General features: G+C 26.8%; 2 protein-coding genes across 2 annotated transcripts; both read left to right on the plus strand.

Moving 5' to 3' along the window:
* The first annotated feature begins 2,380 nt into the window (after positions 1 to 2,380).
* LOC104880633 (uncharacterized) lies at positions 2,381 to 4,270 on the plus strand. The gene is made up of 2 exons (XM_010657914.3): positions 2,381 to 2,672; positions 3,105 to 4,270. The coding sequence occupies exons 1-2, from the start codon at positions 2,545 to 2,547 to the stop codon at positions 3,442 to 3,444; spliced, it is 468 nt and encodes a 155-aa protein (XP_010656216.1). The 5' UTR covers positions 2,381 to 2,544; the 3' UTR covers positions 3,445 to 4,270.
* Positions 4,271 to 11,162: 6,892 nt separating this feature from the next.
* Positions 11,163 to 12,930, plus strand: LOC104880754 (uncharacterized). Its single transcript, XM_010658431.3, has 2 exons — positions 11,163 to 11,442; positions 11,874 to 12,930. The coding sequence occupies exons 1-2, from the start codon at positions 11,435 to 11,437 to the stop codon at positions 12,211 to 12,213; spliced, it is 348 nt and encodes a 115-aa protein (XP_010656733.1). The 5' UTR covers positions 11,163 to 11,434; the 3' UTR covers positions 12,214 to 12,930.
* Positions 12,931 to 13,631: the final 701 nt, after the last annotated feature.

The raw sequence follows: 13,631 nt of genomic DNA on the forward strand, positions 1-13,631 counted from the left end.
TTTCAATACAAAAGTTATTTTTAGATTCAAATATTCTTGTTCTTATGTTTAAATTTTTGCAATAATTAGACAGTAATTATTTCTGTTTTATGCTTAGATTCCTTAAACAAATTTAATATTTTGTGTGCATGAACTGTTGTATGTCTTGGGTGTGAAATGCTCTGATACCATTTCACACCCAGGACATACAACAGTTCATGCACACAAAATATTAAATTTGTTTAAGGAATCCAAGCATGAAACATAAATAATTACTGTCTAATTCTGTCTAATTTATTGCAAAAATTTCAACATAAGAACACAAATATTTGAATATGAAAATAAATTTTGTATTTAAAATATACTTTGATTACAACAGTAGAGGGATGACTACAAATGGATGAATACAAAGGACTAGATTTTTTAAAAGAGATTACAAAAGCTAGAAAGAGAATTTTTAGAAAACTTGTTGTTCGTTTTTGCGTATCTACCTTGTGATGAAGGTTGCATTTCTATTTATAGGAAAAATATCGGACTTGAATCTTGATGAAATCTACGTGCTTGAATAATTGTAGAAGACAACTGGCTTCCTTTTCTCCCCCTTCGGATGAAAGCATTAAGTTTCTATTGGGTTGTTGAAGGTGAAAAAGCCATGTATCTTACACGTTTTCGTTTTGAAATCAAGGTTGTCAAATTAATAAACAACTTTTACTATTTAGATACTATTTATCACTACTCATTACCGTTTGAATATTCTATGAGAGGATGTCAAAGCAACTTCCAGACAATTAAAGACTTGTAAGGATAATGGTATGTATCAAATTACAACTTTTCTTATTCTTTCATATTTTTATTTTATTAATTTATTTACATTTTTTATCTCTCTTTTGTCTTTATACTTTTATAAAATCAAAAATTTCTTATTTATGAAAGATCATACAATATTTCTAAAAACTATTTTTCATATTTAATATTATTTAGAAATGATAATAAAATAAAAGATAGATATTTTATAAACTTTGTAATTGTGTGCATCAAATCAAGATTTTTTAGTTTTTTATATTATTATTTATCTTATCTTATTTTATCGATTCCTTGAATAATGTTGATAAAATAAAATTTTAGTTCTTAATCAATTTTGCAATGTTTTGTAATTTAGACCAAATTTTATTTTGTAATTTATGTAAATCAAAATTTAAATTTAAAATTGGTTTGTAGAAAATTAATATTAAAGAATCTTGAATTTTGTCTTGGAATTGATTGTTTATAAAATTTAAAATATTGTTATTTAATTTTATCTTATCTATACAAATAAAATCATGCAATTTATAGACTTTTTCTAGCTATTATATACATAAATTAATAAATAAATTCCAAAGAATTTCCAAGCATTTGGTGACTAATATTTGTTTTAATAAAATTTTAAGCTAGAGAAAGTCGAGTTCTATGTGAAAGGAGTTTTATTTCTTGTTAATCTTTCCATATATTTAATGAATTTGTCCTATTTTAATTATGCTAATACAAACAAATATTATAATTATAATAAATAATTAATTACAATAATTAAAAAATAAACAACTTAAAATCTAAAATTACTTTCAGAAAAAAAAAAACTAAAAAACAAACAACCTTTCCTTAAAATTTATATGGATAAATAATACCAAAATAATTATATTACATTTATGAAATATAATACAATATTTTATTAGGAAATATTTTTATATCATAAAATTAAAATTATATAATATGATTTAAGTTTTAATTAAAATTAAAATAATATTTTTATATTTATGAAACAAAATAAAATTTTTCATATTTATGAAAGATAATACAATTTAAAAAAAAAAGCCATTTTTCATATTTAATATTTTGACCTCTATTTTATCTAAGTATTTTTTATTTTTCCATAGAATATAGTAAATACATAACTAATTTGTATATCTATGGACTTAGAAGATGTCATATAATTTTTTTTTCAAATTAAATTAATTTTTTGCCCATTATAACTGATAAATAAATAAAAACTATACCTTTATATCAAATTGAATAATGTATTAATTTTTATATCAAACTATACTTTCATTTGTATTAATCTAATTTTGTATTGAAAATTAATTTACATCAATTAATTATAAAAGAAGAAATATATTTTTGTCTCTTTTTACTAAGAAATGGTCTTCAAATTGTGATTAAAACTTTTAAATTTTTAAGTTTATCTAATAAAATTATTTAACAATTAAAGCAAAATAAAAATGATTAAAATTCTAAAAAATAATTTAACACACTCAAATAAAATATGATAATAGATTTCTTGAATAAAATAAAATTTATAATGATTTTAAGATTTTCATGTTTTTAAACCTTTTTGGAACAAGTTAAATGTATTATTTTATTGTTTTATTCAAACGGCGGAGATGTGGACCCCGATGGCACAGTCTCTTCTTCTTAACTGCGTCTACGAAGGGGCGATGAGGTGCGAGATCGAGGCGCGGGAGCTCCGGCGGGGATGGTGAAGCGGTTCTTGGAAGACCGTGGGTCTTTCAGCAGCGTGGAGAGAAGGTGCCGATGCGATTCAGCATATGTACTCCCCTATCTGAGGTCTGGTTGTGTAATACTTGTGATCGTTGGCTAGGAAGGAGGATCGTGGGTTTGGGTGCTTCCATTAACGAGCATGTTTATCCGGAAATGCAGAGGTAATTTTCTTGTTTTTTCATCGATGAAAGGCTCTGTTAGGTTGGTGGAAAAAGGCTCTATTTCTTGAGCATTTTCCCCTTGGTTTGGTTGTTGGGACTTGGAAGAGGAAAAGAATGGGAAATGCTCTAAACGTTCTGTTTCTTGGGCTCTTCTCCCTTCATTTCTTTTCTCTTACTTTCCCCCCTTCTCTCAGTAAGCATCTGGTTGTTACTCTAAATGCATCTTGGTTTCTGCTGAATCTTTCTTTGTTATATTGGATTGCAGAGATTGATTTTAATGAACCTTGCTTTAGAAATGTAAAAGTATGTTAAAGAAAATTCTGATGTATGAAAAAAAGCTTAAACTGATGATGAATTTGGCCGGTTGTTGTAACATTAAGTTCTATCAATTTGTTTTCTGAGGTTTTATTATTTTACTTTTCATGATTGAAGAGGAATGGCAGCAGAGTCTATTTACAAAGAGAGATGTATTGCTGTGGACGACGGCGGGAGTTGGGCCAAATACATGTCTATCTCTGGTTCTCCTGATGATGAATATGACATCATCTCCGAGGAGTGTTTATTGACTGTAGATGAGAATAGAGAAGGTCAGGCAGCGGCTTTTGGAGATGACATAGCCATTGGATGTCTTGCCACAGAGTTCAAGCGAGAGATATTTGTTGTAAGAAGACATTGGTCCCTTATTTCGTTCCTATTTTCCTTGTTCTTTGCGTATGCCCATTTTGCTTGGAATTCTGATTTTATCTTCTCAAATCTTTTCTTATCCAATTAAGTTAATGAAATTAAATTATGAAGAAGAAAGAGACCCATAACAATTACATCAGATTTTTTTGCATGAATGTATTCCAAATGATTGGATGTGTGTTTGAATTGGTATGTCATGCTACAACATATGCATTTATGATCATGATGTTACACTAAAATGCACTAAAAAGCTACCTTTTGATCATAGACATCTAAAATGGTTCTTATTTCTTTGTGTCTTGTAATAGTCTCCTTTTTATGGATCATACTCATTTTGAAAGCATTCAAGCATATAATTGTTATGGATCTCTTTCTTCTTCATATTTAATTCCATTAATTTAATACTATTGGACTTCATCGGATAAGAAAAGATTTGAGAATAAGATACAGACTTTAAGGAATCAGAATTCCAAGCCAATGGGCATATTGAAAAACCAAGGAAAATAGAAACTACTTTTACATAGCCTTTGGAAACCAACTAGATCGATGAAAGGGCAAGAAAATTAGTCTTCATTCCAAGATCAACAAGCTTGCTAATGGCAGCATCCAAACAATCCGATCCTCCTTCCTCCTCAACAAGTTCACCTCCTAAATCACATGTATTCTCCAACCAAGCCTTAGATCAGGTGAGTACAAATGCTTAATCGTATCATCAACATCTTCTCTCTAAGCAGCACAAAGGTCCAAGATCCTCCAAGAATTGCTTCACAATCCAGGTACTTCCACAACACGTCTTTCTGGTGGATTCTCTGTAAATGCCTTCTCTGCTGGTCCTACGGATCTCTCCAATTACCTATAAATTGGTTTTAAAAATATGATTTGTTGATTGATTTTAAGGGAAACTTTTTATTTTACTTCAAGGATTAGGAAAAAAAATTAGGTAAAAAATGTTTATGAAAGTAATAAAAAGTAAACGATTGGCTTTAGAATTTCTAAACCTAAGAATAATTTCTAAATAATATTAAACCTAATAATTGAAACCTATTTTAGTCATATAATATGGTATGAAAAAAAAAATCCATTAAAATTTATGCATTCCCATTTATCTTATCCCATATTTGTTCAACATAAGATATGATAAGTGATAGGATAACTCATCTTATCCCATCACTAACCAAACATGAGATAAGATATAATATTTGTTTTTTTATCCTATCCCATGTTATATTGGACCAATCAAATATGATCTTCTGATTTTATACAAAATTTATAAATAATATTTTAAGTTTAATTAATTATAAATAATTTATATGCTTATGTAATATTTTATTTTCATAAAAGCAAAATTTTTGGGCGTACATGGTATTTTGATTTTATAAATTAAAAACTTTTTAAATTATTTAATAGAAGATCATAAATATGATTTTTACTTACAATTTCTTTAAGTTAAGTAAAATGTAATTGGTCTTTTTGTATTCAAAAGGTTACTCATATTTTTTTCAAATAATTTTATTTTATTACATTATATCCAATTTTTTCTATAAAAAAAAAAATTTAAATTATTGAGGAGTTTACTTTTCCCAAACTTTCTTATTTTTCCAAGAAAAGTCTTCTAATATTTTCCCTTTTTTTCATGGTATTAAAAATTCTTTTTTAAAAATCAAACTTAAGAAAATAATTTATTAAAACAAATATTATTCAACTAATGGTTGGATACCCATATCACTTAGGATAGTTTGGTCTCCAATCTAATTGGGCCAAATCATAAGCCCACAAAAAGTGGTTGTTTATTTATTTAAATTTTAAATGTGTATTAAATCTAAATAGAAATAAAAATTTCATATAGATTCTGAATTATTGAATTAAAAAAAGGGGTAAAATTTTAATTTTTATATTTAAAATAAATATTTAAAATTCTTTAATAATATTATATATATATATATATATATATATATTTACTCCTTTATCTCTCTATAAAAAAGATGAAGTTATAAGGATAAGGATACTAAAAAGATAACTAACTTCTTATCTCTTTCTTATTTATCTTTTAAACTAATCTTAACTAAATAAAAACATTAAAGTAAATAAACAAAACAAACTTTTAATACTTTAAAAGATTATAGGAAAATATAAACAATTTAAATATTAAAACTATATCTATACACAATATAATATAATACTAATATATGGTATTGTTTAATATAATATTTAATATTTGTAAAATACTTTTATATCTTAACAATGACTATTATCAACAAATAGATAAATAATTATTCATTAAATTATAAATTATGGAATAATTTCTAAATAATATTAAACCTAAGAATTGAAACCTATTTTAGTCATATAGTATGGTGTGAAACTCCTCCTTAAAAAAAAAAAAAATCCAACAGATATAATACAAATGTTTATATGCAAACATCATATATAATTCAATAAATATAAATGTTTATATGCAAACATCATATAGATTCTAAATTATTGAATTAAAAAAAAGAAGTAAAATTTCTAATTTTAAGAGTTAAAATGAATGTCTAAAATTCTTTAAAAATATTTAATCCTTTATCTCTCCGTGAAAGGGAGGAAGATATAAGGATAAAGATATTAAAAGGATAATTAACTATTTTTATTTATTTATTTTTTAAAAGTAATCTTAACTGAATTAAAATATAAAAACAAATTAAATTGTATTTTAAAAGATTCTAGAAAAATATAATCAATTCAAATATTAGAAACCAAAATAATTTAAAAAGGTATAATAAAAAGGAATTTTGGATAATTGAAATTTAAAACTATATCTATAATACTAATATATAGTATTTTTTAATATAATATTAATATTTATAAAATACTTTTATGTCCTGACTATTATCAACAAATAAATAAATAATTATTTACTACAATAAAAAGGAATTTGGACCGTTAAAACTATATGTATAATACAATATAGTATGATACCAACATATGGTATTGTTTAATATAATATTTAATATTTGCAAAATATTTTTATATCTTAAACAAGACTATTATCAACAAATATATAAATAAATATTTAAAAAATTATAAATTATAAAATAATTTCTAAATTAATATTAAAATTTAGGTGGTGTTTGTTTGTTTTTTTTTTTTTACTTAATTCTAAATAGAAATTAAAACTAAATAACATTTAATAGTGTTAAGTATTAAATTGTTTATTTTTGTAACATTTTTTTCTATTAAGCATTAAAAAACAAAAAAGAAATTATAACAAATTATAAAAAATAAATAAATAAATATATAACCCAAAGTTTGAAATCAAATTGCTTTTAACAAAAAGTTTGCTTTTGTCTTTAAAAAAAACAAAAAACAAAAAACAAAAAAACAACAACTCTGTTTTAGTCATATAGTATGATAGGAAAATTCTTCTTCAACGATTTAAAAAAACCCATTCAATAATTATATAACAAATAATAGCAACTAAATATTTATATTTATTGAAGTCATCAACAAATATAATATAAATGTTTAGTTTAGGATCTACAAATGCTCAAGTTACTATAAATCCAAAGGAAAATAAAGTTATACAAGAAAATATTTGAGTTGTCTCCAAAATTGGTTTTAAAAACATGATTTGATGATTGATTTTAAGGGAAACTTTCTGTTTTACTTCAAGGATTAGGAAAAAAAAATATTATGTAAAAGATGTTTATGAAAGTAATAAAAAGTAAAAGATTGGCTTGAGATGTTGACACTTACCCTTGGAAGTCCTTAATTACCATGAGAAAGTTGCTTTGACTGCATTTTATGGATTAAAAGTAAGGGTAGGTAACGATCCTATATTCCTTTTTAGTGTTCAAACATGTGGAACCCTATCAGAGAATATAGAATCGCACCCACACTAACTATTATTGAACCATAAGATAAATGACTTCACATCACCTCACCTTCACAATAACATATTTAAATTAGATATAACAGAGATGAAAAAAGAACAACCTTTGATCATAACTTTTGAAAAAATATAGAGATGAAGGAATCCAGGACTTATGCAATCTCAACTGGTTGGGATTATAGATGACGAATGATGAAGAAGAAAGGAGACCAAGTCTAAAAAGGGCTCCATGGAAGCCCTAAGCTATACAAGACGTACCCTTATGACTTAATATGTTTCTTTTAAGGGTTTTCCGATTTCAAAATAAGAAGAATTCAGAGGTTGAAGAGAAATTGCTCACCACCATATATATATATATATATATATATATATATATATATATGCAATTCTTGATGGATTCCTTCTTTTCCATTATCATTCTAATTTGGAGTTTATCAACTCCCTCTATCTTCTATCATCTTTATGCAAGAGTAGATGTCATGCCAAGTTTAGGAGAGCTGGGATTGCCTCTTTGAGTCACAACGCCTGTCAAGTCGTATAGACGGAAGAACTCAGAAAGACAACCAGTTATTAAATAGATGAAAATAATAAAAGATCAAGAAAACGAATCCTAATGTTTTACGTTTTTAATGTTTATTTGAAAATAGCCTATATAAAAAATATGGTTATAAAAAAGATAGACACTTACTAATTTAAAAATAATTCAAGTTGACTCAAATTTTGGGAAAGTATGGAAATAAAGAGATAAAAAGGTTAAGGGTGTGTTTGGAAATGTTTTAAAAAATGGTTCAAAAAACAATTTTTAAGAAGAGTTTTTAAAAATTATTTTATATTATTTTCATAAATAAAATTGTATTTATAAAAATAATAAGAGTTTTTAAATAACTCTTTTTTTTTAAAAAAAAAAAAAGACTCCATAACCCGTATAAAATTTATTATTATTAATAAAAAATCCTAATTAAACTAAAATATTCATAAAGAAAATTATTGAAATAAATCTTATTTACAAGTATATGCATTATTCATCCTTTAAAAAAAGAGACAAACAAAAATTACTATTTGAATATTCTATGAGAGGATATCTAAGCAACTTCCTGACAATTAAAGACTTATAAGGATAATGGTATGTATCAAATTACAACTTTCCTTATTCTTTTATATTTTTATTTTATTTATTTATTTACATTTTTTATCTCTCTTTTGTCTTTATACTTTTATAAAATCAAAATTTTCATATTTATGAAAGATCATACAATATTTTTAAAAACTATTTTTCACATTTAATATTATTTAGAAATGATAATAAAATAAAAGATAGATATTTTATAAACTTTGTAATTGTGTGCATCAAATCAAGATTTTTTAGTTTTTTATATTATTATTTATCTTATCTTATTTTATCGATTCCTTGAATAATGTTGATAAAATAAAATTTTAGTTCTTAATCAATTTTGCAATGTTTTGTAATTTAGACCAAATTTTATTTTGTAATTTATGTAAATCAAAATTTTAATTTAAAATTGGTTTATAGAAAATTAATATTAAAGAATCTTGAATTTTGTCTTGGAATTGATTGTTTATAAAATTTAAAATATTGTTATTTAATTTTATCTTATCTATACAAATAAAATCATGCAATTTATAGACATTTTCTAGCTATTATATCCATAAATTAATAAATAAATTCCAAAGAATATCCAAGCATTAGGTGACTAATATTTGTTTTAATAAAATTTTAAGCTAGAGAAAGTCGAGTTCTATGTGAAAGGAGTTTTATTTCTTGTTAATCTTTCCATATATTTAATGAATTTATCCTATTTTAATTATGCTAATACAAACAAATATTATAATTATCATAAATAATTAATTACAATAATTAAAAAATAAACAACTTAAAATCAGAAATTACTTTCAGAAAAAAAAAACTAAAAAACAAACAACCTTTCCTTAAAATTTATTTGGAGAAATAATACCAAAATAATTATATTACATTTATGAAATATAATACAATATTTTATTAGGAAATATTTTTATATCATAAAATTAAAATTATATAATATGATTTAAGTTTTAATTAAAATAAAAATAATATTGATAAAACAAAGGCTATGAATAATTAAGGAAAATACCCAAAAGGGGGGGTGAATTGGGTTTTTCAAAATCTTTTTCCACACAATAATATATGCACAAAATAAATAAAGGAAAGAGATAAAGTTAGAGAATTCAAACTCAGATTTATAGTGGTTCGGCACTCCTTTGCCTATGTTCACTCTCCTCAATCTCCTAACCGAGTGAGGGTTCCACTAACTTGAAGTTTCAATCAAGCTTTCAATCGTCTTACACTTGGATTCCGGCTCCAATGGGCTCTTACACAATCTCTTCAAGATTTGAACCACTTGAAGGCTTTCACACTCAGTTTACACAAGGATGAAACTCTCAACCTAGCTTAAGGAAGGCTCAAGTACAAGAGAAAGCTAGGATGAATTGCAAGAGCGCACTAAGAATATGCAAGTGATGGTTTAATGCACTAAGAATGAAGATGAGAGCTTTTTAGATCAAGAACAGGTAAGTAGGCTTTGAATGCAATTGTTCTCTTAGTCATAAATGAAGAGGAGCTCTCAATTTATAGGTTTCTAAGCTCAGGAGACAAAAACAGCAGAAAGTAGCCTCGACCGGACGAGCAAAGGGTCGACCGGATCACTAGCCGTTAGAGCATTTAATGCATGGCAGGTTACCGTTGCCTCGACCGGACAAGGGTGGGGCTCGATCGGGAAGACAAAGCTACTGGGACAGAGAGAAGGTTTTTGTGCCTCCCTCGACCGGACCTCGACCGGACAAGGGAAACCGGTTGACCGGTTCCCCAACCGGTTGAGCCGGTTGGCCATAGCCTCGACCGGATGAGCCTTTTTGCCCTGAAAACCTATCCTTTTTTATTTCTTTCTTTTCCAATACTTAGGCAAGATCTTTAGGTGAGTTAATATGTCATATTTGAGTCAATTTGCCTAAGGTATATTTGATAAAACTCGGGTTTTAAAGAAAATCAAGTTTTAAAGAATAAACCGAGTTTTCTAAGATGCATGAAAAGGTATGAACATTCTAAGTGCACTCATGCTATCATTTTACATTCATTTCCTATGATCACAAGTCTTCCAAATGGTCTCGATCCCGTATTCGTTTGGTCCTTGATGAATTTTTGAGATTATGCCTGAGATTCTTAACAATTTAAAATAATTAGTTACTTAATCATGGTTTGTTATCATCAAAACCTGATTAGGAGAACCCTTAGGCTAACAAATATTTTTATATTTATGAAACAAAATAAAAATTTTCATATTTATGAAAGATAATACAATTTAAAAAAAAAAAGCCATTTTTCATATTTAATATTTTGACCTCTATTTTATCTAAGTATTTTTTATTTTTCCTTAGAATATAGTAAATACATAACTAATTTGTATATCTATGGACTTAGAAGATGTCATATAATTTTTTTTTTCAAATTAAATTAATTTTTTGCCCATTATAACTAATAAATAAATAAAAACTATACCTTTATATCAAATTGAATAATGTATTAATTTTTATATCAAACTATACTTTCATTTGTATTAATCTAATTTTGTATTGAAAATTAATTTACATCAATTAATTATAAAAGAAGAAATATATTTTTGTCTCTTTTTACTAAGAAATGGTCTTCAAATTGTGATTAAAACTTTTAAATTTTTAAGTTTATCTAATAAAATTATTTAACAATTAAAGCAAAATAAAAATGATTAAAATTCTAAAAAATAATTTAACACACTCAAATAAAATATGATAATAGTTTTCTTGAATAAAATAAAATTTATAATGATTTTAAGATTTTCACGTTTTTAAACCTTTTTGGAACAAGTTAAATGTATTATTTTATTGTTTTATTCAAACGGCGGAGATGTGGACCCCGATGGCACAGTCTCTTCTTCTTAACTGCGTCTACGAAGGGGCGATGAGGTGCGAGATCGAGGCGCGGGAGCTCCGGCGGGGATGGTGAAGCGGTTCTTGGAAGACCGTGGGTCTTTCAGCAGCGTGGAGAGAAGGTGCCGATGCGATTCAGCATATGTACTCCCCTATCTGAGGCCTGGTTGTGTAATACTTGTGATCAGGAGGTGAAGGAAGGAGGATCGTGGGTTTGGATGCTTCCATTAACGAGCATGTTTATCCGGGAATGCAGAGGTAATTTTCTTGTTTTTTCATCGATGAGAGGCTCTGTTAGGTTGGTGGAAAAAGGCTCTATTTCTTGAGCATTTTCCCCTTGGTTTGGTTGTTGGGACTTGGAAGAGGAAAAGAATGGGAAATGCTCTAAACGTTCTGTTTCTTGGGCTCTTCTCCCTTCATTTCTTTTCTCTTACTTTCCCCCTTCTCTCAGTAAGCATCTGGTTGTTACTCTAAATGCATCTTGGTTTCTGCTGAATCTTTCTTTGTTATATTGGATTGCAGAGATTGATTTTAATGAACCTTGCTTCAGAAATGTAAAAGTATGTTAAAGAAAATTCTGATGTATGAAAAAAAGCTTAAACTGATGATGAATTTGGCCGGTTGTTGTAACATTATGTTCTATCAATTTGTTTTCTGAGGTTTTATTATTTTACTTTTCATGATTGAAGAGAAATGGCAGCAGAGTCTATTTACAAAGAGAGATGTATTGCTGTGGACGACGGCGGGAGTTGGGCCAAATACATGTCTATCTCTGGTTCTCCTGATGATGAATATGGCATCATCTCCGAGGAGTGTTTATTGACTGTAGATGAGAATAGAGAAGGTCAGGCAGCGGCTTTTGGAGATGACATAGCCATTGGATGTCTTGCCACAGAGTTCAAGCGAGAGATATTTGTTGTAAGAAGACATCGGTCCCTTATTTCGTTCCTATTTTCCTTGTTCTTTGCATATGCCCATTTTGCTTGGAATTCTGATTTTATCTTCTCAAATCTTTTCTTATCCAATTAAGTTAATGAAATTAAATTATGAAGAAGAAAGTGACCCATAACAATTACATCAGATTTTTTTGCATGAATGTATTCCAAATGATTGGATGTGTGTTTGAATTGGTATGTCATGCTACAACATATGCATTTATGATCATGATGTTACACTAAAATGCACTAAAAAGCTACCTTTTGATCATACACATCTCTTGTAATAGTCTCCTTTTTATGGATCATACTCATTTTGAAAGCATTCAAGCATATAATTGTTATGGATCTCTTTCTTCTTCATATTTAATTCCATTAATTTAATACTATTGGACTTCATCGGATAAGAAAAGATTTGAGAATAAGATACAGGCTTTAAGGGATCAGAATTCCAAGCAAATGGGCATATTGAAAAACCAAGGAAAATAGAAACTACTTTTACATAGCCTTTGGAAACCAACTAGATCGATGAAAGGGCAAGAAAATTACGTCTTCATTCCAAGATCAACAAGCTTGCTAATGGCAGCATCCAAACAATCCGATCCTCCTTCCTCCTCAACAAGTTCACCTCCTAAATCACATGTATTCCCCAACCAAGACTTAGATCAGGCGAGTACAAATGCTTAATCGTATCATCAACATCTTCTCTCTAAGCCGCACAAAGGTCCAAGATCCTCCAAGAATTGCTTCACAATCCAGGTACTTCCACAACACGCCTTTCTGGTGGATTCTCTGTAAATGCCTTCTCTGCTGGTCCTACGAATCTCTCCAATTACCTATAAATTGGTATTAAAAATATGATTTGTTGATTGATTTTAAGGGAAACTTTTTATTTTACTTCAAGGATTAGGAAAAAAAATTAGGTAAAAGATGTTTATGAAAGTAATAAAAAGTAAACGATTGGCTTGAGAATTTTTAAACCTAAGAATAATTTCTAAATAATATTAAACCTAATAATTGAAACCTATTTTAGTCATATAATATGGTATGAAAAAAAATCCATTAAAATTTATCTAATCCCATTTATCTTATCCCATATTTGTTCAACATAGGATATGATAAGTGATAGGATAACTCATCTTATCTCATCACTAACCAAACATGAGATAAGATATAATATCTGTTTTCTTATCCTATCCCATGTTATATTGGACCAGTCAAATATGATCTTCCGATTTTATACAAAATTTATAAATAATATTTTAAGTTTAATTAATTATAAATAATTTATATGCTTATGTAATATTTTATTTTCATAAAAGCAAAATTTTTGGGCGTACATAGTATTTTGATTTTATAAATTAAAAACTTTTTAAATTATTTAATAGAAGATCATAAATATGAATTTTACTTACAATTTGGTTAAGTAAAATGTATTTGGTCTTTTTGTATTCAAAAGGTTACTCATATTTTTTTTCAAATAATTTTATTTTATTACATTGTATCCAATTT

The sequence above is a fragment of the Vitis vinifera genome, chromosome 1, assembly GCF_030704535.1.
Source record: "Vitis vinifera cultivar Pinot Noir 40024 chromosome 1, ASM3070453v1".
NCBI classification, from domain to species: Eukaryota; Viridiplantae; Streptophyta; class Magnoliopsida; order Vitales; family Vitaceae; genus Vitis; species Vitis vinifera.